General features: G+C 41.7%; 1 protein-coding gene across 1 annotated transcript; it reads left to right on the top strand.

Moving 5' to 3' along the window:
* On the top strand, nt 1–26093 carry LOC119894808 (proline-rich protein 7). Its single transcript, XM_038707481.1, has 3 exons — nt 1–271; nt 9335–11287; nt 24482–26093. The coding sequence occupies exons 2-3, from the start codon at nt 10942–10944 to the stop codon at nt 25105–25107; spliced, it is 972 nt and encodes a 323-aa protein (XP_038563409.1). The 5' UTR covers nt 1–271; nt 9335–10941; the 3' UTR covers nt 25108–26093.
* The last annotated feature ends 884 nt before the right edge of the window (nt 26094–26977 follow it).

Below are 26977 nucleotides of genomic sequence, written 5' to 3' on the forward strand. Positions count from 1 at the left end.
CCAGGCTGCCAAGGTGAACCGATCAACCTCTTTATTAGACATCCAAGGCACGACGCGCAGCTCCCGGCGGCACCGCGCAGGGAGGAGAGAAAGAGAGAGAGAGCGGAGGAGCTTACATCCTTTAACAGGAGATAATCTAATCGTTAGAAAGTGTTTTTTTTAACACTAATTTGTTTTGTTATTTCAAAAAAAAGGACTGAAAACTTACAGGCTAAATGGCACGGAGCGAGCTGAGTGCGTCATTTCGCCGGAGACACCAGAGGAATTGAAGGTGAGTTTTTCATCAATCACATTCAAACAGGGACCTGGAGTGTGTGTTTGGAGAAATAACCTGTGAGTTTACAGCGACGTGATTGTTATTTAAGGTATTGTATCACCTGCACTGTCACCTTATCTGGTGATATCCACGTAGAGAGGATGTCTTAGGCTACACTTTAAACATTTGATTGCAATTTATCGGCATACTGTTGCTGTTTTTCGAAGAATGACACGTCTTTATTCTCAGTCTCAGGATGAGAAACCCCCCCGCTGTTTCTCCCATAGAGGAAATTAAAGAAGGGACATTTTTTGAAGCAGCAGTGCGTCTGAGCGGTTGCGTAATGTAGGAGTCGTTCAGCGTGTTTTGGGTGACCTGACACCGAGATGATTCAGTTTCATTATTATTAAAAGACACGGAGCTGCTGAAACAGACTCTCCGTGTTTATTTTCTAGCAGTGAAGTGGGATACAGCCTGTCAAAACACAAGGACTTTTTGGTTTTGTTGGCAGCAGCTGTGCAGTTTATAATTTTCTGTAGCAACAGATAAGGACATGCAGGGGGCCCCAAACACCCATTAGTCCCTGGAGATGTTGCCATGTAGATAATTTGCAGCTGAAGTGGGTGACAGAATAAATCACTGTGTCTTAGACAAATCCCTTTATAAAATGTAATACACCAAAAACTGACTTCAAGTAGACCCTGGACCACCAGGTGGATATTTCATATTTAGCCCATTCAGTATTTCCCCACTAACTTGGTGGGCTTACACTTTTTATTTCTATTCTAATAAGTGTTTATCAATTTCTTATAAAAAGGACATGTCACTCTGTATTTTCACATTTAGCATTTTAGACATTTTGCTAATATGACTCAGTGTGTAAGCAGACCAGTGCCTTGCTTAAGGGCACTTTGGCAGCATGACGTGTTGCCAAGGACAAGACAACACATGATAGTGGAAGTGGCAGTGAAGAGGTGTTGCTTAAGGCTTTGAACATGTGTTAGTCATATTTACACATAGGACACACTACCAAAACAAAAGCTTTCATTTGCGGGTGTTAACATTCACATTGTTGACTCAACTCAAATAGGCTCAATTTCAATTTTATTTATATAGCGCCAGATCACAACAACAGTTATCTCAGAGCGCTTTTCATAAAAGAGCAGGTCTAGACCGTACTCTATGATGTTATTTACAGAAGCCCAACAGTTCCCACCAAGAGCAAGCACTAGGCGACAGAGGCAAGGAAAAACGTCCTTTTAAGAGGCAGAAACCTCGAGCAGAACCATGGCTCAGGGTGGGCGGCCATCTGCCTCGACCGGTTGGGGGTGAAGGAGAGAGAGAGAGGGGAGGGAGGCAGCCTACACATTATCCACACAGAGGTACAGACAGTAAAGGTGATGTGGCTATAGACTGAATGAAAAATGGTACAGATATTTATAGTAGTGTTAATGATAAATCAAAATAATGAAGATAATAATAATAATAACGATCCCCACGACCCTGTACGCAGGATAAGCGGTTGACGATGGATAGAATAATAACGATAGGACTAGTAACAATAGTCGTTGCAGTAGAGGGTGTCGAGCAGGAACACGGGGGCAGCAGGTGACCCGCAGCCACAGATCCAGACTCCACAGCTCCAGAGCCAGAAACACCTGCAGGAAGTGATAGGAGGAGAGAGGAGAGGGACGAGAAAGCACAAGACTACCAGAAAGGGGAGAAGTCAAGAGGAGGGAAACAAACTTCTTAGCCATGCTTGCAGGGTCTGTCATTCCAGACAGAAATATCTCAACAAGTACTAGAAGGATAGCCAAGAAGTTTGGTTCCCAGAGGAAGAATTCTAAAAAACATTTAATTTAGCCATCATCAGGTCAGAATGATTTAAATGGGCGATCCAGACCGGTCGGAACAGGGAAATTTCCAAGTTGAAATATTCTACTTCCGACCTCAAAGCCTGTCAGTTGCTTGACGCCAAATGTAAACAATAAACATGGCTGACCGTGACAAACGTAAGTTTCTTTGTCAAATTTATGCACAGTTAAACCCTCAGCAGTGCACTTGGCATAGGTGTCATTTATACAGGGGACGCTGGGGACATGTCCCCATCACTTTTTGGAAGTGTTTGTTAAAATGGTTCTAGCTTGCAACAAGAAATGTTAAATAACAAATGAGAGTGCTTTGAGAAAGGTTTATTTGCACAATAAGAAACATGTAATGCAAATATCTAAGAAACAAATGTGCATTGTCCAAGAAAGTAACTTTTATTTTTTTATTTTGTCACCTTACACCTGAATTTTGTGTTGACCTTATATGTATATATATATATATATATATATATATATATATATATATATATATACATACACACATACATACACACACACACACACACACACACACACACACACACACACACACACACACACACAAATTGAATTGCAAAACTAACCACGGCAGCTTTGTGTTTACTGCAAATTAGCAAAGGTTACTATGCTAACATGCTAAACTTTGACAGTGAACATAGTAGGAGTGATATCTGCTAAACTAGGGTGACCATATGTCCTCTTTTCCCCCAGACATGTCCTCTTTTAGGGGCCTGAAAAATACTTAAGGCCGGGATTTCTAAATCGTGTGAAGCAGAATGCATGGCCTGCAAAGCTGCTATGTATGTGTCAGTGTCACATAAAGGTGCTAGCAATCTAGAAGCCCACGTAGGCCCTATTAAAGATAAATGCCCCCCGCCGACATAAACATAGCCACCATGCCACCAATTAACCTTCCACCCACAGCAGGTGCACCGTCTGCCTCCTGCCCCCACTGTCCTCTTTTTTGGAAACTAAAACATGGTCACCCTAGCTAAACACAATCACGTTAACATCGTTAGCTGAAGGTAGCACTTCAATCAAGGCAATGGCGTGCCTTCATAAAGCCTTGTCTGTTATCTCTTAATCTCGTTAACAGAAAGAAAGAAGCGTTGGAAAGACATGCTGGTCAAATTTAACAAAAAGAAGAGAGGACACCGTAACTAGTCACACAAAAACCACCAAACAACAAGGAAAAACTAAATGTTGTAAAAAGAAACAAAGCCGTGAAAACATGATTGGACCCATCTTTGCAAAACTAGGTGGCTGCATCAAGAAACAAGAAGCAGCAAAGTCACAACAACCTGATGAGTTTGCTACTTTTCCTTATATAGACTTGCACAATGAGGCCAGATTAGAAACACTTGAAGAGGAAGGACGATGAGATTAGAAGAAATGCTACACAGGACCAACAGGGGGAGCCGTTTTAGAGGACAGAAAGTAACTGAATAACAAATACATACATACAACAAAGAATAAAGAATAAAGTAAGTAAGAACTGCTCCTTTACTGTGTGAAAGGTCAGAGAGATCTTTGTGAAACAAGTGTGTTGTAGAGTTTCAAAGAATGCAAACCAGGAAAAACAACTTAAAAAGTTTGTGATTTTAAGATCTGACAGCGGGCTCACGTTGATCCAGGGGCCATGTGGGTTTTCCGCTCTTAGTGAAATGTGATGACAGACATGCTGCTTTTCTGAAACCTCAGAGGAGGTAAAGTGGCCTGCCGTGGCCCGGAGAGTGTCCTTGAAGCAAAACATTGAATCCTCACATGTTCAGCTGCTGGATAAAGAGATTAGCCTGAAACTGGACAGTCACAGATTCTATAATTCAATTCAATTCAAATAAGCTTTATTGGCATGAATGTGTAACAACAATATATGTATGTATGTATGTATGTGTATATATATATATATCCCTGTCAAAGTGTGTGGGAGGAGGACATTTTCGTTTTTACAGGATAATTGAAGATTCAGGTGGCACTTTTAAGTTTATTTCTTTGATTACTAATCATAAAAACTGTACAGTACACAACGTACCATTTCCAAAAATTGGACCATAAGATTAAGATTTTGACATCTTCCAAATTTAGTGTTTATGATGATTTTTAGAGCTGCACCAAGTAGTCCACTAATTGAATATTTCTGAAAATAGATTCATTGGTTAGGGTTTTTCTAAAGCATTTGATAACATTAGGTTAAAATGGGAGGATCTTCTTCCTGTCCTCGTGTGCAACGTAATATTTCTGAGGATCTATCGACAGAAATGCAACATAAGATCAATAACTGTTTTCAGTGGTGTGTAAAGACTTTGCATAATAAACCATTGTGTTTTTATTACCATAGATTGAGACGTCACCACGTTGCATCGCCATGTTTCTACAGTAGCTGAAAACAGACAAACAGCGCTACAGAGCGCGTTTCGTCGCTACGTTTTTCTTGTTCTGCTTCTGGTAGAATTCAGGCAGTGCAGACACTCATCATTGTGTTGAATTTGTACGTTAAAAGAAGACCCCTAAGGCTTGAGGGTTCAATCCCACCTTGGGATAACTTGTTGTTTTGTTTTTTCCCCCTCTCTTCAACAAATAGATTCTGCAGCGAATGTTTCTGAGATCACGGCATGTGCTGCACTGTTTTAGTTTTGGTTTTTGATCCTCATCCATCAACCTAAGGACGCTTTTGCATTTCCCCAGGAAATAATGAACTGTGGTGCAGAAACAGTGACAGTGTTTCACACTCTTGGCTTACATTTTCCACGTGGTCTGTCAGTGGCAAAGTCACTATAACATGATTTTATTGAATAATTAAGTAAATATACTTTGTTAATAAATATACCTAAAGAAACCTCATTTCTTGACTGGCCACTCTCTGCTGTCTCAGAAGAGAAACCTTTTGTTCTATGTCAGCCACCGTAGCTGTCCTACGCTCTTTGAAAGGTAAGGGGGGCAGTGGTAGACTGGACAGATGGTTGCAATTCATAACCCTCACCACTAGATGTCACTAAATCTTACACACTGAACCTTTAAATTGAATACCGTTGGGCTCTTTTTCAGAGTTTTCCTATGCAGGTGGATTTAATTGTACCTTATCTTTTGAATATCTGCTCAAATCACATAGATCCTATCATGAAATCCTGTAGCTGGTCTATTCTGCTTTCACAACGAAGCGTACCTTACTTTTCAGCTGGCCTCAGTTCGTTTGATAGGTCCACACCAAACAGGTTAGGTGTGAAATTTAGTTGTTGCAGATCCCTGATTTGTTTGTATGGCTCACACACATTCACATCCTGCCATTCTGCTGATGGCCAGTCGGTGGGGTTAATGTGCTAACAATGAAGCAGTGAAGAAGAAGACTGCTAGATTGTAAACATGAACATAAACAATGCACAATTAAAAAAATAAAGGGTGGGTTATGTTATCACTATATAAATAAACATTATTTAATTGATATATATCACGATAAAAAATGTCTGATCTATGATCCTGATAGGCTGCCCTGAATATTTTGCTAGTCTGCATAATTTAGCCTAGTGGCTAGCAGCCTTTCCACTATGATTGACTTTCAGCATTACGTAACGAGTTGTCGTCAGCTGGAGCGATGTTTACTTCTTCTCTGTGTGTGCTGAGCACCGGCCAACCCAACTCTGCATATGTTTTGTGAGGAAGGAAATGCATTCAACATGTTCCTTAAGGTGAAAGCATTTCAGTGAGTAACTTTAATTAATTAAAATAAATTGTTTGTTTGTTTACAAGGCCAATTTTTGTTCTTTTGGGTCATTCAGGAAGATAAGAATGGGCTGATGACTTATTTTCTTTTTTCCTACAGTTTTATGATAAAACGTGTAACTGGTAAAGCACTTTGAACTGCTTGTGTTTGGGATTGTGCTCTGGAAGTAAACAAACTTAAACTTGAACTCGTAATTTGGTTAGGTTTAGGAAAAGATCATGGTTTGGGTTAAAATAAATACATTATGTAAGTCACGTGACGTAAGCTATCTACAAAACATTAAATAATTTAAAACATGTCTACTTTGACTCGAACCTGAGTTTACTTGACTCATCCATCCACCCCACCACCTTCTTACATGGTCTTTGACGCTCTTTATACTACATCTTCTTCTGCCACTAGAGATCGTGGCCTAATTAAAAACGTAAATATGGGTTGTAATTAGCTGCCGCTTAATCAACTTATATGGCTGTTTTGGTGTGGACGGGCTGTTGTTGCGCTGTCTATGGATAAAAAGCCCCAAGTGGCTTGTATTATACTGCAACATGCCTTTTAGATGTTTTAATCATATAATGTCCTTCACTATTACTGCCTTCATATTTTGCCTATTCACATTTATTGTCTGCCAGTTCTAAAAGTTCAAATTCAGATCATTCATACATTCCTCTGGTGTCCTTTAAATTGGAGAGAGGTCCGTTTTATTTCAGACTGTTGTGCATAAGAGAGGAAGATAAAAGACAAGAGAGGGATATAAATAGTGTGAGTATGTACTGTAAGTGTGTGCGGTTGTTCATGTGTGGGTGTGGAGGTTGAGGTCTGAGTATCGCTGAATGCTCCTCTTTGATGGCTGGATCGGACAGGCAGGAAGCGTGGGGTGTAAACAAAAGATCTCAGTGCTCACAGTTTGAAATACCAGCGGCTGTGCAACCTCACCAAGGCCCTCTGTTGATGAATCACCTCTGCTGAACAATTTCAAATTACAATAAACATAGGGGTGTGATTCCCAAACATTATATGGCAGCGGAAGATGAAAAAACATCACATAGCTACTCGAGTCGTGCTGTAAATGAAACTGTAAAACAGTACCCAGTTAAAAAAAGAACAGCACGAGAAAATTCACAAAGGACAGAACATTTTTGAAAATGCCATGTTTTTAGGTGACTCAGTAGCGATAGAATGAGATGCAGCTGCCGATGGGATGGGATGCCGATGGGAAAAACAAAAATTCCTCTCTTGTGATTTTACCATCACTGACAGCTGGAAGAACCACGACTAGTGGACAAAGACTCATTGAGGGTAGCTCCCAAAAGGTGATGTAGAGACAATCAAATTTAAATTGTTATTCACATTTCAATCTGGAGAGTCTCATCATAGAGGGTATGAAATGTTGTGCCTCACAGAACCCCTAGCATGGCTCTCAGTCTTGTTTAAACTAAGGGGGCTTTCACACCTGAAAGTCCGCACCGAGGTCCGAACCAAAGTTCATGCTTTGATACATTTTGATCAATTCAGTTAGTTTTGGTTTGGTTTCACTGCAATTCTGCGACCGCACTGAAGGACTTTACATGACAGACCTGCGTCCTGTCGTCATCATCGATGTGGGCTGCGTCTCCCTGTACTTGACATTGATTGGTTTATTAAACAGTTCAATGGGTATCTTTGACAAGAATGAATGAATAAAAAATGAACATATGCATGTTTGCCACCACTATATTGTTATTATTATGGCATTACTACCTGCAGCACCAACTATACTGAAGGCTTGTCGCAATTAAACGTCCTCGTAGTGTGGACATTATAACGTTGCCCACAGGACAGGAGGAGAAGACGATCCTTTTGCATCTCCGTTTCAGGAGAGATGCAGGAGAATTCAATGCATTTCTCCGTGCATTTGTTTGTTTCCGGTTTAGACCGCAAACGCCAAAATTCCTGTAAATAGTCTGAAAGTCCGAACCATCCAAAAAATGCTTTCACACCAGAACCTAACCGTGGTTCAGTTTGATCCAAACCCTTTTCGTCTTTTCGTCGGACAAAATATCGTCTGTTTGGTCCGGACCAAATTGAAAAGTCCGAAAGTCCGGACCAAATGAGATGCTGCACCAGACTTCATGTTAAAGAAGTGAAGTTTTAGGGGGTTTCACACCTAACATTTCGCTTAATAAATGTCAAAAATACTTCACTAAAACTTTCTATTCTTAACCTCCCAACCACTATTGTAAAGCATTTGTCAGCAGAAATCTTCAGACAGTTTCTGAGTGTCACCTCACAAGATGGGGGTCAGCGGTCTAATTAATGGTCTGTTTGGGGTCGTTGATATGAGAAACATGAGGACCTTCTCTTTCTTCATCTTCTCCACCACCGGATCCCATGTGATTTTACTGGAAGTCTGAAGGAACAAAACATCTTGGTGTCCATAGGAGTGTCTGTATCCTCGATGGGAATGACATGTTTTGTTCCTGTCACTGCAGTGAGGGATAAACACAATCATTTTGCAAACTCAGTGTTGGTCCAGCTAAAATCTTGCAGACATCAGCTGCTAATCAAGATGCAGAAATCCCACTCAGACGTAGCAAATGAAAAAACCATAAACAATGAATCTAACCTTGAATCTAAGATATAATGTTTAATTTCATTTCATTTACTGTTTATTTGACAAGGACAGTGCACAATTAAAACAATTGCACCAGAGTTAGCTAACAGCTAATTTGCATCTGTTATCCATGGGCAGGTAGACAAAACAAAAGACACAAAGCAACCACTAAACAGCAAATACAATACATAAAATTACAAAATACATATTATCCATCAATTCAAAATTTATAAAAACTGAAAATACAGAAAATACAATGCAATGTATATTGTGCTGATTTTAGCCAAAGTTTGAAGCTGGCTTTTTTTTCCTGGTACTTTTAAAATTTGTTTGTAAAGTGAATACATAGGCTTGAGCGTAGTCACACCTGCCTGTAACCAGGTTGTTATACAGTGGGACAGATGGGGAAAAATCATTGTGTTTGTTGCAGACAGTGACAGATGATGTTTCCCTTACCATAACCAAGAAGTTGCTTTAACCCAAACTATGATGCATCTCTTACTCACTAATCAAGTCATTTTGTACCTAAACCTAACCAAACTTTTAACCATAATGGCAAGAGATTTATTTTATTTCTTTAATGTTTTTGCACTGACAAAGTACTTGGAGTTCTTAACTATTAATACCTTGGCAGTGCAGTGTGGAAGGAATAACTGGAATAACTCCGTGTCTTTCACAACATCACTGTGAATATTTTCTCTGTGAGCTGCTCTCTGAAGTGTGAAACTGATACTCACCCCCCGAGGTCGGCGCCATAATCCTGCCTGAACAGCTGAGATTCATAAGCACAGGACCTCTTGCTGTTTTTACTGCTCCGAGTTCTTGCTGTGTTGAAAATGTTGTCTGAATTTATCCCCTGATAATCATGACGATGGTCTTGTCTCCTCCCCGTGTGTCTGTAGGGCAGCGTGAGGCCGAGGAGTCTGGCTGGGATCGGAGAGGGAAGAATTCACCGTCCCCGCGGTGTAGACGGACCCCCTGACTTTGGTCCCCTGAAGGGACAAGCTTGACTTTACGTAGACCGTTTTTTGCCGCTTCTCATTGGTTGTTGCGTCAGTTCATCTGTCCCAAAAGACGTTTCTTCCAGCTTCAGCTTTTTTTTTCTTTCCCCATGTCTCCTGGATTTGAGGTTCTGCCGGGAAAAAAAATAAAAAATTCAGGTGATGATGCCAAACTTTATTTTCCATCAGAAAAGTTGGAGAAGTTTTCAGCCTCCACAGCTTTAACAGCCTTTCAAGAAATTTGAGAGTCTGGATTGTTGAAAAGAGTCTGGTGGAGCCTTTTGGACAATTTAAATGGATGTTTGCTGCTGTGCCACCTTGTTGCAGCCTTATGGAAAACAGTGTGTGAATGTTGGTGTTTATCGTGGGATTCAGACACGTCTCCATGTAAATCAGGAGTCCTGCAGGGGAGCTGCATTCTAAACCACCTGGATGGATACAGAAGATTTACAAACAGAAAGAAACTGTTTTTTTAGATTTCTTGCAGGTTAACTTTTCTGATTCAATTATCAGATTTGTGACTATTCAGTAACTTTGAAATATATAGAGACTTTATAAATTAAAATGAATGTACCTTCAATATTTCAGAAAAGCACAAGATTTCTTTTAGTTGAATGCAACTCTAGCACGGCAGCTTTCTAATTTCCAGACACATAATTTGGACAAAAAGCATATATTTAATGCCCAGTTTCTGCTGTCACACCTTGAAAGTTTAACATCCTGTGATTTTATTTCACTCTAATCCAAGTGGAAAGCATCGGTTTTGGTGAACTAACGAGCTGCCTCCGCTGCTGTTTCCAAGGAAATTAACCTCATTATTAACTTTTTACATTGAAGTCCTTTGTGCACCTTCTTCTAGGAATGTATTTTTAATAATTTATGTATCACACATTTTATGTCCGATGTGTCTAATACTCAGACGTGTGACAGTTCTGTTCTGGAAAAGATGCAGATACAACTGAATCTATCTGTGTGAAGTGTTGAAATTTAAATCATCATCATTGTCTTTTTTTCTTAATGAAATGAATGCAAAAGCCATTTAAGTGACTGTTGAAATTTTGTATCTAAGTATGAAAGAACTGCCAATTTTAAACATACAAGTCACCGAACACAGATTCTTTTTTTTGTGATGATTTTGAACGATGTTGTTACTTTAACTGACTTAAATTCATCAGCATTCAAGTTAAGTGACTGAACTGTGGTTGCCAGAGAAGCTCTCTCTGATTGCCGTTGACACCCTTTATCACCTGCTTTTATTTTTTTTTAGTTCCCACCTTGGATTAAATCCTACAGGATGGCAATGACAGCATTTTAACTCACGCCACAGAATTACATAAATGTGCCAGAATTTGGCTTATTGACCCTGGAGAGTCGAGTCACAAGTTTCACGATTTCACAATAGCACCTAACGTGCATCCCATCTTGCGCTTCTGAAATCACCTCTTCCGACCTCGGGGGGGGGGGGAGGAGGGGGGGGACGACGACTCTCAGCCCGTCCCATCACCGCCATGGTGATGTCTCAGGGGACCTACACCTTCCTGGCCTGTTTTGCCGGCTTCTGGTTGGTCTGGGCCGCCATCGTCATGCTCTGCTGTTTCTGCAGCTTCCTGCAGCGCAGACTGAAGCGTCGCCATGAGGAGAGGCTGAGGGAGCAATGCCTGCGAACTGTAGAGATGGAGCCACTCAGCTGTCACCCCACAGGATACCCGCCTCTTCCTCCTCCTCCGCCCCCACCACCACCTCCACAGCTGCCCAGGGAGCCACCGCAATTCTGCCCTCCCCAAACCCTGTCACCGCCTGTTCCTCTTCAGGTTCCTCATCCCATGCCGCAAGCAAACTGGGTCACCTTGCCAGGTAATGTTGCATTTATTTGTTTTCTTGTTCTGTGCATCATTGTTGATTTTCCTTCCTCCAGAAGTCACAACAACATGATGTGAGCCCTGCTGTGTCTTTTCTTTAGACGGTTTCAGCAGATTCAGGGTTGTGGATCTCCACAATTTTTCATGCAGTAGTTTGTGTACTGTTGAATTGTTCTTCTAATAGTTTTGAACTATTTTATTATGAAATATATTCACCTCCACTCTCAGTGTGAAATGCAAGCAAAACCTTGTCACACAGTACTGAGCGAGATTGTAACACTGTTTAAAGTTGTTATGCTGATATTTCGTTCTCTGGCAGTTTGGTAACATATAAAAGAAGAGGAGGTGGGAGAAGGCGAGAGTTTGAGTCAGTGTGTAAGGCTGTGGTTTTTCCTCGAAAAACCTGCTACTGTGTACCTGGTGCAGATCCAGTACACGCTGAAAAAATCTCTAGTGACACAGGACTAAATTGGAAGCAAGAGAGAATGGATGGTTGTAGGTTTGATTTGCGGCCGGTATTAGAAGTGGAAATTAACATTCTGTGAATCAGATCACTTTGTTTAAAGGTGCCGTAGAATGGAAAACTGTATTTTCCTTGGCATAGTTGATAAAAAGAGTTCAGTGCATGTAACTGACACACTGTGAGCCTCAATCTTCTTGATTCCTCCTTCATATGTAAATCTTACAGATCCAAAATACGCTAGATGTTACGTAACATATGGGATGTTTACGCCCCCACAGTTACATAGACCAGCCCACGTTCTAGAGTGGCGGTAATTCAAGCTCACAGCGCTAAAGCTGTAGGTTGTGCAGTGTGTCTCACAGAAAGTGCTTTTACAGTTATGAAGGAAAGGTAAATATTTTCTAGTTTTCTCTCTGATGTCCTCTGGCTGCTCTGCCTCAACTCTGTGATTAATGAAGTTTCCTGATGGACAGATAGCTTTACATGTTGCTAATGCCACAGGTTGCTAACCGCTAGCTGTTTCTTGTGGCTGGCTCTGAACCAGCGGTCCAAAGCTTCTGTACTAATATTAGAGGTGTGAACACAAACACCCCCTTGGAGAACCAAGTTTCCAGTCGGGGCAGAATCAGTAATAGGACGGCTAGCTGCACGGCTAACTGAGTAGATAACTTAGTAGAAGCTGCTATTAGCAGTAGTTAGCTGCTGAAGTAACCTGTAACATATAACAAACAACCCTCAAGTCAACATGTGACCAACCAAAAACTATTTGTTTGGAACTGCGCACAAGCAAATCCAGCTGTCTTTGTCTTCAAGATATTCACCTCCTATTGTGAATGAAACAAACGTCGGTAGCCACGCAGCACGGTGTTTTCCTGTCAGCATTCAAACTACTGCATCCATTAGTCTCAAAACCAAAGTCTTCTCTTGAGCAGAAGATTAATCATCTTCTCTACTTCTGAGAATAAAATTATATAACATTACTGACAAATACCAAACCTGTCACATCTTATTTTCTCTTTGTTTATAGACCGAAAGCATATTTCAGTCAGACTCAAGACATAATTTGAACTCAGTCTTTCAACAACAAAAAAATACAACAAAGAATAAATGAATTCACATCGTTCATATGAGCAATTCAGATGACAGAAAAGCAGAGGACAGGAGGAGGATTACATTGTGCACTGTGTCAGAATTTTTTTAGACTCTTCGGTTCGCAGCTTCTCCCTGCCTGCCGGGCAGCGTTCCCCCGCGGGGCGTCATGGTGACAGCTGCTGCTGAGGCGTAGGTGGTGACTGCGGAGGCTGAGCGGTGAGGGAGCGAGCGCAACAACATGGCTGGGCTAAACTAAAAGAAACGGATGAGGAGAAAGTCAATCTAAGGGAGGGAGTAGAGTCAGCAGGAGCACAGCTGTGCGAGGGGGGGCTTCCCCCCGCCACCCCAAGTCTCTATCTTAAAGCATAGTTAAGATTTTCTTATAGGCCTATGTACGTCCATATTGGCCATGAAGCCTTCCCATCCTAATTACCTTGTAAGAAATGGGGACCTTGTTCTGTGTAAAATGGATTCTTAATTTCAGCTAATTAAGCTTCAACAGTCTGAGTTAGCCGAATCAAGTTGGTATCTTCGTCCTGATCATTTGCAGGGGGGGGATACAGAAGCGGTGTTAGCCAGCATGTTGTCATTCCCAGGGCATCAAATAGCTACGCTTTGTCACATACTTCGGCGTCTGGAACCAACGCACATGGCAACGTTTTGCATGACAGTTCACTGCACTGAGGGAAGCCCTTTAGTGTAACAGTAAACGCTAAAAGTAGGCCTACTATAAACAACAGAAAAGTCAGAGTAAGGATGTGGTTGTGGTGGATTGGTGGGTCAAAAACCGGCTAGGTCATCCAGTAAGCCACTGTTCATTTCTTGTGTGGGAAAAAAAAAAAGAGTCAGCATTGACAGGTCAAGTAAGTTACGTCGCCCAAACGATGATATTTTCCTAAACCTACTAAGTAGTTTTGTTTCCTAAACCTAACCAAATTGCGACATTTCACGTTTACTGCTATTTTTATTTTGAAAGTCTTAACTGGACGATGCTGGATTTATTCTTGTTAACTTGAGAGAGGAGCCATATAAACACAGAAATGATGCTCAAAGCGAAGCCAAAGGGTCTGGACTTCAACGTGTCTATGTTCTTCATCGATTGCTTTTTATTATTGTTATTGCAGCCACAGACTGACCCTGCAGGTCACTGAGCTGCTCTACTTGTGCAGTTGGCAGTCAAGTGCCTTTCTCAAGGGCACCTCAACTCTGCAAATTCCAAAAAGGAGTTTATCCTTTCCAACATTACACAACTTTGCAGTCCAGCACACTTCCTTTTTTCCCCACCCCAAAATCTTGCAAATTGCTTCTGAGCCCAAGGTCAGTGTATACAACAGTGAGTTTTGCTGGCAGAGGTAAACACAAAGCGACTTCTCAGTTCTCTCAGCTTAATTTTTAAGCTTGAAATAAGCTTCCACCACTTGAATTGTAAAGAAATCTGAAATGACAAAAAGTGCAACTGAAGTGAAAAGTATTGTCAGTGCTGCACAGCATTAGCATAAAGTAAAAGCACAGGCATATGGCAGTGGAGGATGAAATGAAAATCCTCCACGCTCTAAGTGACAATAGCGCATTGACATGTACAGCAGATTTGCTCTTTACAGAGGAAAAACAATAAAACAAAAAGCAACTAAGAGAAGAATTAGAAAGCTTTGATGGAGGAGGAACAGCGTAAATGACAGAATCAAATCCTTCAAAAAAAGAGGGATGAGGCAAAGAGAGGTTATTGGAGTGTAAAATGAAAACTGGAGTGAGTAAAAGAACATCAGCTGCTGTCAAAGATGGTTAATGAGCACAGACAGACAGTAAAGGATAAAACAAAAGGTTGCTGGAGTCTTGGTCACAAAGCAGACTGATGAAGAGGTTTAGTATCCAGGCAGCAGCAGAGCTAAAAGAGAAGCAGGTGCCGACCAGCTGAGCGCGACGGGACGGAGAGAGGAGCCAGGAGCTGTTTCAGTTTAATATACGAGAGGGGAGAGAGGAACGTGGAGATGTGGATTTCACTTGTACCCAATTGGGCATCGTGGGAAAATTAGATAGCTTTGCAGTATATAAAAAAAGCCAAGCGTAAATGCAACTAAGAAGCTTTAGAGATGGGCTGATAACTCACACCACTAAAGCTCACTAATTAACACACTGTATCTTATTCGATTAACCGCTCAGTTGACAGTTTATTAGAGAGACCTAGCTAAAACTAAAGCAACAGCCCTGCAATAAATCCTGCCTTCATAAAGGCTATAATTTCCAGATTTACCTAATAAACTGAATTTAAAAGGAACTTTAAAAGGAAAAAATGAGAATTAGGTTTTAGAAGACCATTTCTCTAGGGACCTTTTTAGCCCCTTTTAGCACATTGTTTTGATTTCACAGCACGTTTACTGTTTGGTTCGGTCTCAGTTCTCTTATCAATCCTGGTTTCTAGCTGCAGGCTGCTCTGATCCACAAATGAGCTGTGATAAACTCACCGTGCTCTACTTGCCCAGCACCAAACAGTGACACCAACCAAGTTGGATGTAAAAAAATAACAAGACCAAGAATCTACAGTCACGCTACTGGGTCTATGAGGGTGTACCTAGGCTTTTAGTTAAATGCTAATATCAGCATGCTAAAGCCCCTTTTCCACCTGATGGTATCAGCTCAACATGCCTCGACTCGCCACATGAAACACACTTGACGTAATCTTGGTGGTGGTTATTCGGCTCCTGGTAGAACGGTCTCTAGGGACCTTTTTAGCCCCTTTTAGCACATTGGTCAGTTGCTGAAGGAATCCTAAAACCTCACTGAACACCTAAACCGCGCTAACAGCAGCTCAGCTGTTAACACACCGCAGGACTAGCTGCACTAGCTAGGTTATTTCTGAAATGCATTTGTTGACAATTCTCTCTGACCAATCAGTAGCCTGCTGTGTTTTCATGTCACTTTTTGGTGTCACCTCAGCTCGCTTGGAACCTCAACGGAGGTGAAACCAAAAAAAAAGTACCAGGTACCAGATTTCCCCAATGGAAAACCAAAAAAGTAGAGTCAAGGCGAGTTGAGCTGGTACTCATAACGATAATGCACACAATGCTGATGTTTAGGAGGTGTGGCTGTAGGGATCCTTTCTATGATAACAATCTGAGTCTGTCAGGGGCAAAACAAGCACTTTAGTGGACGCACTTTGACAGAACACAACTGACCTTTTGCTAAGCCACGCCTCAGACACGTGGCTGGCCAATCGCAGCGCAGTATAGGACTCGCTCTAACTGAGGTCCAACACTTTCATGGCTGAGCTGCATTGAATCTAATGCAAAAGGCGTTGTTTCCTAGCTTTCTTTTGCTGTATTTTTCTAAGATCTTGTCAACGTATGTCACATAATAAAGCCCTACTGTTCTGCTTTTTAATTATTGTAATAGTGAATAGAGGCCGACCCAGCTGTACAAGAACAATGTTTATCCTTAATATGGCTGACCTCTTTCTCAATCGTCAGGTACTTATTATACAGGGGTTCACTTGTACTGTCTGATCGGTAGGTTTTAGCTTCTGTCTTTACTTTTTTCACGTCAGTTTGACAGCCTGAATACAACCTTCAAATGTATGATGCAACTGCAAAACTGTCTGCTTCTGTCTGAGATCGCTTTTTCCAAAAATTAGACAATATTTCTCCAGGGAGTGCTGTAATAGACAGTGGCAGCGCCGTGATAAAAGTCCGACAGTAACTAAGAGGGGTGTGGCTTAGCAAAGGGTCAACTGCCTGCAAGGATGACATTGCAGACCTGTTTCGCTGACGACTGTAGCAGTCTTGCTCAGTAAAGATCAATTTAATTTAGTTCATTTATATTTGTTTTCATACCCAGGTTTATTAATTAGTAGGCAGCACAAGATGGTCTTGAAAAAACTGTCTCTGTGGCACCATTTGCTCGCTTGCTGGTGATTTAGTCTGTTATTACTTTCAAGAGAGCGTTGGATGATTACAGCACAGAAAATATACTTTCAGACATTTTAAACTGTGAAAAGAGACGGTAAAAGCAACATACACACATAGAAACTCAGCTGTCATCCCACACAGCCAGCATGTCTTTTATTCTGACAGGCTTTGTGAAGTCCAGACCCACACAGGACGTTCACACTGGGAGCAGCACTGATAAATCACTCACTTCAGACCAGTAGTGGGTGATGATCCGTCCTCTGCAGCCGTCTGAAGCTACATATTTGTTTCTGCTCTCGGTTTTACCTTTCATAACATTAAATTGTTTTATTGAGTCGTTTTTTGGCAGCCACAGTAGTGTCATTAAGTACCGGTTGATCTGCTTAAAGTGAAAAAATTGACGACAATGATTATTCCTATGGGAAAATCATAGATGAGAGAGCAGGGGGATAGATGGAAGATAGGGGAGACATTAAATGAAATGAGCTGAGGATATTAAGAGATAACACATGATGAGACGAGGTTAAAAAAAAAAAAAGAGATGAAGGTAACAAAAGAGATTAACAAAAGAGATGTGAAACAAGGTGAGAAGAGAAGGTGAAAGATTAGTGAGGAGATGAGATATTAGAAAAAAAAAGATGAGGAGACAAGAGGGGAATGGGATAGAGAGAAGAAAGGAGGGGAGAGCATTAATGTTTCTTCACGAGAATTGTTTTCCGCTTGTATCAGGCTTGGTAATAGTAGTACAAGTATGACCCTCTTTACACCTGGCATTAAAATGCGTTATGAGTGATCAGATTGCACTTGACCTCATGAAAGTACAGGTGTACCTCCGGAGGACAGTGGCGCATCGTTACCACATCGAACCCAAGTTTAAATGCAAATTTGTTGTCAATCCACATTCAACAAGTATGTCGTCCGCAAATAAAATTAAAAGTTTGACGGTGCATGCAAGCAGCGTGTCCATGCAGTGTTGTGCATGAATGAGCTTAAAGAGCGCCGTTCGTTGAACGTGCTCCTGTTTTTGTTGAACATTGAACTGAATGCATCCGTTAAAGTGAAAGTGAACTTGTGCACTGTTGAGTTAAACTCGACATGAACTAATAAAGCAACAGAAAGGCGTACACCTTGTGAAGAAAGGTAGCACAAAGAAACAATGCCAGGCGGAGCTTAAATTTCACTGCCACTTTCTGGTCGAGCTGTTAGACCACTGATGAGAGAGCAAAACGTGTCTGTAATCGACTGTGGAAAACAAATGACTGTGTAAAGCCTGCTCAGAGGTGGTTGAGAAAGATTTTATACAGTCTATATAGTTACAGAGCAAACGAGAGGAGGATGTGACGTTTGGTTGTTTAAGCCGAGTGATCGTATGTCGACCAGATCTCAATGTGGACGCTGGAGATGCATATTAATACTGAGTGTGAATGTATGAGACGGTTTTTAATGCCAGGTGTAAAAGGAGTCAATAAGAAATGAAAGATGAGATAAGATGTGAATAGAGAGGGCTGAAAAGAGGATTTTAGGATAGGGATTAGGAGAGAGACAAAGCGAGGCGTAGAGAAGAAAAGAAGGTGAGAGGAGCGGTATGAGATTATATTAGGAAGGAGGGATAAAAGAGAAAAATTACTACTTTCCAGATAAAATAGATCCTAATCTCACTGTTGTGCATGGTTGGCACCTGAGTAAAAGGATAAATTTTACGTTCAACCACACACACCATGTTTCTGTGTAATCCTGTGACTCACATTGACTATACAATTATAATCACTTTTATAGTGTCACAGATTACATTTTCTGTCATATGTAAGGAAATCAGTGTATCACATAATTTATCCTCGCAGAAGTGGCTCCTGCTTTAAATGAAAGCCCTCTGATCAGTCCCTTGTGTTTCTGCTGACATTGTTTCTGCGTGGCTGATGTTTATTTAAAGCTGTCCTGGCAGCTGGTAGGATTGTTTACAGCACAGCAGATTGACAGGAGCGTTAAGATGGAGCTGAGAAACAATGGGAGTCTGAGCCTGTAGGTATCTGTGAGCCTTGATGGAGGAGTGATGGATGCTGGCCAGGTACACGCACACACAGAACAACACACATTTGCATCTATAAATACATCCAGCTCCATGGAAACAGTTCAACAAACAGCTGTTGATGTACACCCCTGTGATGTTTGTTGCTGTGGCTGTAAAAAGGTTCAAGCCGAGGAGTGATATGTGGGTTGGTTTTGTGTAATTGTCAGAAAGCAAACCCGAACACCAACATACTGTATGTCACAGCAGCTACAGCAACTCAGGAACACAGCATGAAAACGGCAAGGAGATGATGTGAGACAGCACGTGTGCATGTGGCCAAAAGATGTGCGTGAATAAGGTGGTTAGCGTTTCAGTCAGTTATGACACAATCCAGTAGCATTTATTTAAAAACATAATCATGTGCTCAAGAATCTGATCACGTTTCTTCTAGTGAAAAGCAGTACTTTCGTTGTACTGACTGTGTACTGCCTGATTGTACAAAGCAAAAATGACCATGCCCATCTGGGTAAGCTGAGTATAAATCCAGTCCTTTCTGTACCAAACTCTACGATGTGTCGTACATCTCAGCCCACTGGTGACGCAGTGCTGCACTTCTTTACCACACCTGGGCTCTACACTGCTAGCAAATCACTCCATATAAATATTTTTTGGGTCCTTACAAGTCCAACTCTGTTCTGACACCCAGACTGGCACAATACACAGATTTGTAAAGCTCAGACGCTAGCAAATCTATAATCATACCCAGCCTGTCAGAACCCAGCTGTAAGGCGATCACACGCATTGCAAGCACAATAGCACAGGACATCACACCGCCACTAAATCGGCACTTCATTCTGCTACCGAATGGGAACCTCAGGTACAGGTCCCAGAGGTGCAGAAGGGACCACATTGGCACCTGCAGCCATAGTATCCCTGAATAAGATGTCTCGATGAGGATAAAAATAAGTTCCCTCTGGGGACAATAAAGTCTGATCTAATGTAATTTTATTAACAGTGTAACAGGCAGCGCTACCTAGGAAGCAGTTTCTCGTGTTTAGCCAGAGCTAGTCCACTTTCACCGGCTTTCAGCTGCAACAGGTCAGATCAGCTGTCACCGATTAACATACTCAGTGTTTGAGGAAAAAGAAGCATGACTCTAGCTGCAATCACATGCGCCTCAGATGGTTCTTCCGATTTCTGTTTGTTCATGAGCTTTAATTGTGCATTTACGTGGTGTTGGAATATTCAAAAAGTTATTTCTCGACTGGGAAAATTCACATGAACACATCCAAAAAGCTTGATTTATACTCCTGCGTCAGGGCTAAATCAGCACGTAGCCATGCATTTATACTTGTGCGTCGGTGTCTCCGTCATTCTGCAATTACACCGCCAAAAGCTAGCGTCCACTGTGTTGACTTTTGCCAGCTGAACAGGCCAAGCCAATTTCCGGTTTAGCCCTCCGCTAACGCAAATGGGGGTAAATTTTATACGTGCGGCTGTGAATGGATCACATTCTGATAGTGAAACAAGTCTTTTCGCTCGGGTTGTGACGGTCAAATATATTGATCCACAGTGTTACAGCCACTAGTTTGGCTCGACGTGTAGTTACGTTTTTGAGGAGTTGCCTGTTGGGCTACGGCATAGGCGACTGTGTAGGCTAAGGGTCTATGCAGAGGTTAAGCCGTCAATTTGAAGCAGAAGTATAATTTGCACTTTAAAAGTCGGAACAACATCTCTGAAAGTTGGTACACAAGTTGCAGAGTTGCTGACATCATGCACGCAGAAACATGGCGGAACCAGCACCTTTAGTATTTAGATCAAGTAGCGCAGATACATATAGTCAACATTTAGGTATTGATTGGGAGACATCCTTAGAAGAAAGTCCCAACTGTCTTTTAACTTGTGGCAACGCATCTTATTGTGTTCGGTTCTGACTTGTGTTATTTGAAACTTCCTTCATGTTCACTCTGAACACACTTTGAAAAAGACAATGCCATTTTAGTTTGCAAGCTGAGAAAGTGTGAGAGACCCTGTAGGGAAACTAATAATTCTTATTTCCCACCAGCCTGAGTAGCAGGGACATCTCAACAACCACAGACCACTTTCATAATTTTGCAGAGAAACAGTTCTTAAAAACCACAGCATCAAGCAATGAGTTCAGATGCTAGTCATTTTGGAAAATAATAACATGAATGATTCTTGCATGGGGTAAAGACGTAGCTCTTAAGGGTGCAGCTCCCCCCGCCCCAAAAAAGCCAGTCTGTGTAAGAAGCTGACAAAACCAGTTGTTGTTGAAGGTCCAGCGATGTCTTAGAAAGCAGGAGAGCTTGTGCAACATTCGACAGATATTGATCACTCATCAGCCTGGAAATAGAAACTGTTTTCAGTTGTTCCAAAAAAACTGCTGTAAGACTGATGTTTGTTGCCCAAGACTTTTTATCCGGCCACAAATATTTTTATTTTATCTTTATACTGACAATACACTGAAATATAGATCCACTGTCTTATATTATGCCCACAGGCTCTCAGAGGTGTTTCAGAAATGTTCCAGGAGCAAACTTGTGTTTTGCACGCAGTTGTTTCTTGCTTTAATGTCATCCTGAAGAACATTTCTATTTCTATTTGTATCATGTGACAGACATGTCCATAAAATGCTACGATGCTATAATCAAACAAACCTGAAGTATAATGATTTAGCACTTTGCTTTCTCTGTTAGAATGTCAGCTGTAGCAGCATAACACAGGGAGTCTGTTGACTATGATTCATGTGTTCCTTTAAAAGCACCTAAATAGCTGAAAACAGCTGCAGGTGTTTCTGCTGAATACCCCAAACTTTCTTTTCTGCATCAGTCCTAACATTGCACTGCAGATCTTTTTAATTGGTTGCAATGATAAACAGAGTTTAGTGCTGTTCCGAGTGCTGCTCCGAGTGCTGCTGGCCAGCCCTTCAGTGTAATTAGCAACAGGTTCAATTAGTGGAGCGCAAGCAAATAATCTGCAACTGCTTGTGTATAAAGTATTTAGAGTAGGCAGAAAATATCGCTAGGATTTTACTTTGCTGTGCTCACATTGTACAACTAAGGGCAGACATCAGCAGACAAACATGAAAAATGTTCTTCTGTGTGAAGAAGTCAACAGATATAAAGAGGAAGGAAACCCACAGAAGAATAATAAAATAAGGCATTTTTACAGATATCCAAAACGACTCATTTCCAACTAAAATAAGCCGCAATTTTTGTCTGCTACAGCATACATTATCTGGGGCCTCATTTATAAACGTGCGTACGTACAAAACAGGGCTGGAAATGTGCGTACGCCACTTCCCAAGCAAAGGTTGTGATCTATACAAAACAAACTTGACGGGAGAATGTGCGTCCTGTAAGTAAGCTCTGAAACATGCCTATGCACATAAAGAGCAGAAATGAGAAAAGGCTACTCACATGGCAGAAGGATGAAACGGTTTGAAATGAATAAGCCTACTATTGTGTAAAATAAATCGAAATATTACCCCTGAGTATTACAGGCTTTCTGAATAAACAAACATCCGAATAAAAAAACCCAACATAATTTAAGATCATTTGCAGCGCACACAAAAAGAACCAGATTTAGGATTGTAAACGCAAACGGAGATTCTGTTTCTGCAAAAGAACGCCTCAAATAGGTTGTACAATTTAATCAGGAATCATGATAATTAATACTTGCATGCAGTGCAATTTATTCTCATAAATAAGGTGAACAGGAGGACAAATTACATTTAAATTGATGCCGTTTTCAATGAGTCAGTCGAGCAAATAGAAGTGCATAGTTTCGTATATTGTTATCACATGTTCGTTGCCATATCGAGCCAAACGCTGTGCGCCAGTGTGTGGATTTAATGCACTGCTTGTGAAAATACAACACTAGTTTATTAAGTAAATCTTTCAGCTATGTAAATCACTTGTCACGTGTTCTGAGAAAAAAAAAATCAGCAACCAAACTTATATTTTATAAATTTTGGTTTCATGATGCGTTCTGTCTAAGGCATAGGATCACACTGAGCCAATCAGCAGCTAAACAACACAACATTAGCTTTCCTGCTAACTTCTCCTTCTTATCGAACTTACAAACATGAACACACGTCTTCTCCTGCACCTAAGCAGCGCTAACATCAGTTTGCAGGCTCGACTGCAGCACAAAACATGACAACATTCACTCTTATTAGAACCATAAATCGAAGGTACTCTTGTAGAGAAATTCTGTCTGTTGGGTTCCTAAGAAAAGACTAAATCAATTTATGTTTGTTTTTTTACTCACGTACACAGTGCATGCAGCAAATTGAACAGTCTATGAATAATGTCTGTCTCATTGGAATTTCTTATCCTTTTATAATGAGTGACAAATACTTTGCATGTCTTGTGGGGCAGCTTGACCTTCACATAATTTAGATTTAATCTCTCCAAAGTAACTGCTCACATTGGTACCTGCACACTAAGGGCCTGTGTCCACCAAAGAGTTTTTTCCTGAGGCAACATGGTCGCGCAGCGCTTGTCACGGTCACATTTTACCCAGCCGTCTAATCACAGTGCAGGAGGGGCGGGACAAACACCACACCGAGCCATCTCAGCTCTATATATTAGCTCTAATATTAATCTTTTGACTGTGAAGTCACAATATATTCCCTTTCAGTCATTATTTTAAGCTAAATTTGCAAACATAGCTTTTAGGATGTGTGTCCACAGGGTGTCTTTCATGGGCCATTTATACTATTATGCTATATCTAGCACATTGTGTAGTTGTATGAAAAATCGGTATGAAATGAATCAGGGTACATTTCAGTGAAAATAACTTTACTGATGTCAAACCACAACCAACTCTGTCTCTAAAATAACTCCCCCATTCATTCAGTCACTGGTCCACACATAATAGAAGTAAATGGAGATTTCTCATGAATCATCATGCTGTGTCATTACTGACGCGTGTAGTGTTGCATGACTCTTACTTTCACATCTATAAAATGCATTTGATAATGGGTGTTAGCAGAAATTAGTTAGCATTAGTTATTTCCCCTAGTTTAATCATGTGCAGCACACAGGAGCACTAAAAAATGTCACTTGACGTGAGAACCACTACCTCTTCTGTTTACTGTCTGATCTGAATAAATAAATAATGAACGCATGATGAATGTGTATTTTATGTATCTTGTTGCCCAACATGCTGCAGTGCAGTTCCTTCACTAGAAGAGTAATGAAGTCGAAATAGAGATGCAGAAACACGGAACACAAGTGCGCCTGAAATAGGAGAGAGTGATGAAGGGAAATAAAATGTGTGTGTGAGAGAGAGTCTCTCTCTTCAGACCAAATGTGCTGTGAGGATTTTTATTCCCACAGCTGAACACATTGTCACATGTATCACTAGGACTGTGCAAATTACAATCGTTTGGGTTGTGACCTGAAAATGAAGTGTGTTTGTGCTGCACAAGTATTTTAGGCTGCATTGTGTGTGTTTTATGAGAACTGGATACCAGACTGCAAGATGGTGTCCATTCATTACAAGAGTTGTTAACCCTGCCGAACCAAGTCGTTATGCAGCCCACTGCACAGACTCATTAGAGTCTCTTTCCCTCTCCCTGCTCCCTTGTCACATGTAAGTTGGGATTTTTTAGGTGCACTTCTGCGGTTAGTTGTATGCAGCAAAAATTTTGGTGTACATTGTGATTAATCCAGGTCTCCTTTTTTTTCCCCCCAGACACAGATATATTCGGGAAGCCACCCTGCTATGAAGAGGCAGTTCTGATGGAGGATCCTCCTCCACCCTACAGTGAGGTCTTGGCCGATCCGCGGGGGGGCACCTTCTTGAAGCCCGCCCCGCCACGAGCCACAGCGCTGCCTCCTCCCAGGGAACACCAGGATCCTGCTCCGGTGTTCACATCAGAGACCAGCAAGCCTCCCGTGATGGCTGTATTCCCCGAGCGAGGTTACTCCTCCCTGATACGCCTACCTTCGTCCCAGCGCTGGGACTCCCTGGGTCACCTCCTATCCAACATGGACCTGAACCACAACAACCTCACACCACCGGGGGCCCGCTCTATCCAGGCTGCCACCGCAATGGCTACCATGCCCCGCAGAGAGCCCAGGACTCACCATGATGGACTTGGGCTCCAAGGTGGAATACACGGACTCCAAGGAGGCATACAAGGACTCCAAAGAGACATACAGGGGCTTCGAGGAGGGATCCCAGAACTGCAAGGGGGGTTACAGGGGTTCCAAGGAGGGTTACAGGGGTTTCAGGGTGTCAGTGGACTGAGGGGACTGGAGCCCGGCTGTGGCCTGCCAACAGCCTTCCCCCTGCTGGGTCGGAGCACTGCTGTCTAGACCTGGCTGTTTACTGGAGGAGTCTAACCAACTAATATGTTGGTCCATCTATGAAGAGCCTTCAAGCAGGAGATCTATACAGACAGACACATTTCCTGTCTGTGTGCCTCCTTTGCGGCTCAGTGTTTACAGCACAAACACCACTAGAAGTAGAGATTTAATTCCCTAAAGAGTTAAAAGAGTGTGAAAGTGCTGCAAAGATGTCAGGAGTTCAATTCCCCTTGCAGCTGCTGTGGGCGAAGGGTGCCGCTTACTCTGCTGGGATCAGCTCTGCGTGTAAATAAAGGAGAAAATTACACACCGTTTCAAACCAGTGTTGCTGATTCACAGAGGTATCCTGGTGTCATATCGAAGCTAAGCTTCTTTTGAACAGCAGAGGAAGAGAGAACACATTAACAAGGTAAAAGGATGAAATACAAGCCCTGCTGTTCCTCTACCTTTCACACAGACTCCCATGCCCTTATTTTCATCTCTTCCTCCCCTTTTCGTGTCGCCCTCTCGTTCTGCTCGTCCCTCCTCTCCTCTGTCTCTGACTGAGCCACCTATTGTACCAGTCTGCCGTTGCCATGGCTCCCGGGAACTGTCTGTTACCCACAACGACCTCTCCTCTTTTATCGGCTCTGATTTTTGAAGACTGTTCACAGCTTGTCTCCTCTCAAGGACTGTGAGTACTAACACTTACAAAAATGAACACGTGGTGACCTTCGACGTCACCGTTTTCGTGACATTAGAGCCCAAAAGGCCAGTTCTCCCAGTGACAGCCAAAAAACATACAAACAGAGTACAAGAAGCTAGTCAGAGAACCAAGTGTGCATGGATTGCATTTTGTAACATGCTTCATTGTTTTCAGTGTCGTAGTTTGGCCTGGAAATTAGGGCAGTTTTGGAGATCAGAGGATGGTCTGATTGTTTTTTCATGTACAAATTTATTATCATTCTTTTAAGCTTTGTGACAAATTCCTTTTCTCTTGTGAAATAAAGACATCTTCACCTACTAGGCTTCTTCCAATCATTTATGGAGTAAAAAAAAGGCCAGAATTAATGTTTTTATGCTCAGTGCCTGGAGTCGTATTTCTTGTAACCAGTAGGAGATTTGAGGAATCTTAAGGGGAGACCATAACTTTGGGAATATCAATAAATTGCTTTTGCATTATCTGATTTATTTGTTAACATCCTAACTTTGAGTGGATGTAAAACGTATTGCTTTAAATGCAAACAATAACACTAATTAAAAATGTGTTGCTCCCGTTAACGACCCCCTCCCAGCAATGGTAAGCATGGAAAAAGGAGCGTTGAATAAAGACGCTTATGTTGATTTCAGCTGTTAGTGTTTGTATGTGGGTGTTTTAATCAGATCAGTTTGAGAGGTACCTATGATCTCGTTCCACATTTTATTGTGTGCGGAACTGGTCTTGGTCTCGACTTGGTCTCAGCCCCTAAAATTCTCGGTCTTGGTCTTGTCTTGGTCTTGGTTTGGGTGGTCTTGACTACAACGCTAGCTGCTTGTAATAATCGCCCCAGCCTCGGACCATATGAGACATACTGGTTTTGAGCTGCCCGTGGGAAGGCTAAACATGTAACTCCGAAAGTCCTCTGACTCTGTCAGTCTTTGCTCAATCCTCTGCCGTCAACTTCCACTGGAATCGTCTCAGAAGCGTTTCAACAGCTGAGCATGTAACCTGCCAACGTTACTGACTTGTTGTTAATTTGTCATTTTTGTGCTCCCACTACCTTCTTCACAGCTCTCTGTGACCTCGTTTTGTTCCGTCATCTTCAGGCTGCATATCCCACAGGGAGCTTTTTGCCTGATTTTGCTGACATGTTTAGATTTCTTTGATTTGGCAGTCAGTGTATTTTGCAGGTTAGCCCGT

This window comes from Micropterus salmoides, unplaced genomic scaffold, assembly GCF_014851395.1.
Source record: "Micropterus salmoides isolate LMB-PRFRI ecotype aquatic unplaced genomic scaffold, ASM1485139v1 Ms_hic_scaffold_9, whole genome shotgun sequence".
NCBI classification, from domain to species: Eukaryota; Metazoa; Chordata; class Actinopteri; order Centrarchiformes; family Centrarchidae; genus Micropterus; species Micropterus salmoides.

Excerpts from the sequence above, each read along its gene's own strand:
- LOC119894808 (XM_038707481.1), top strand. The coding sequence starts at position 10,942 with ATGGTGATGTCTCAGGGGACCTACACCTTCCTGGCCTGTTTTGCCGGC. Across the intron at positions 11,288-24,481 it reads AAACTGGGTCACCTTGCCAG|ACACAGATATATTCGGGAAG; the intron begins GTAATGTTGCAT and ends TTTTCCCCCCAG.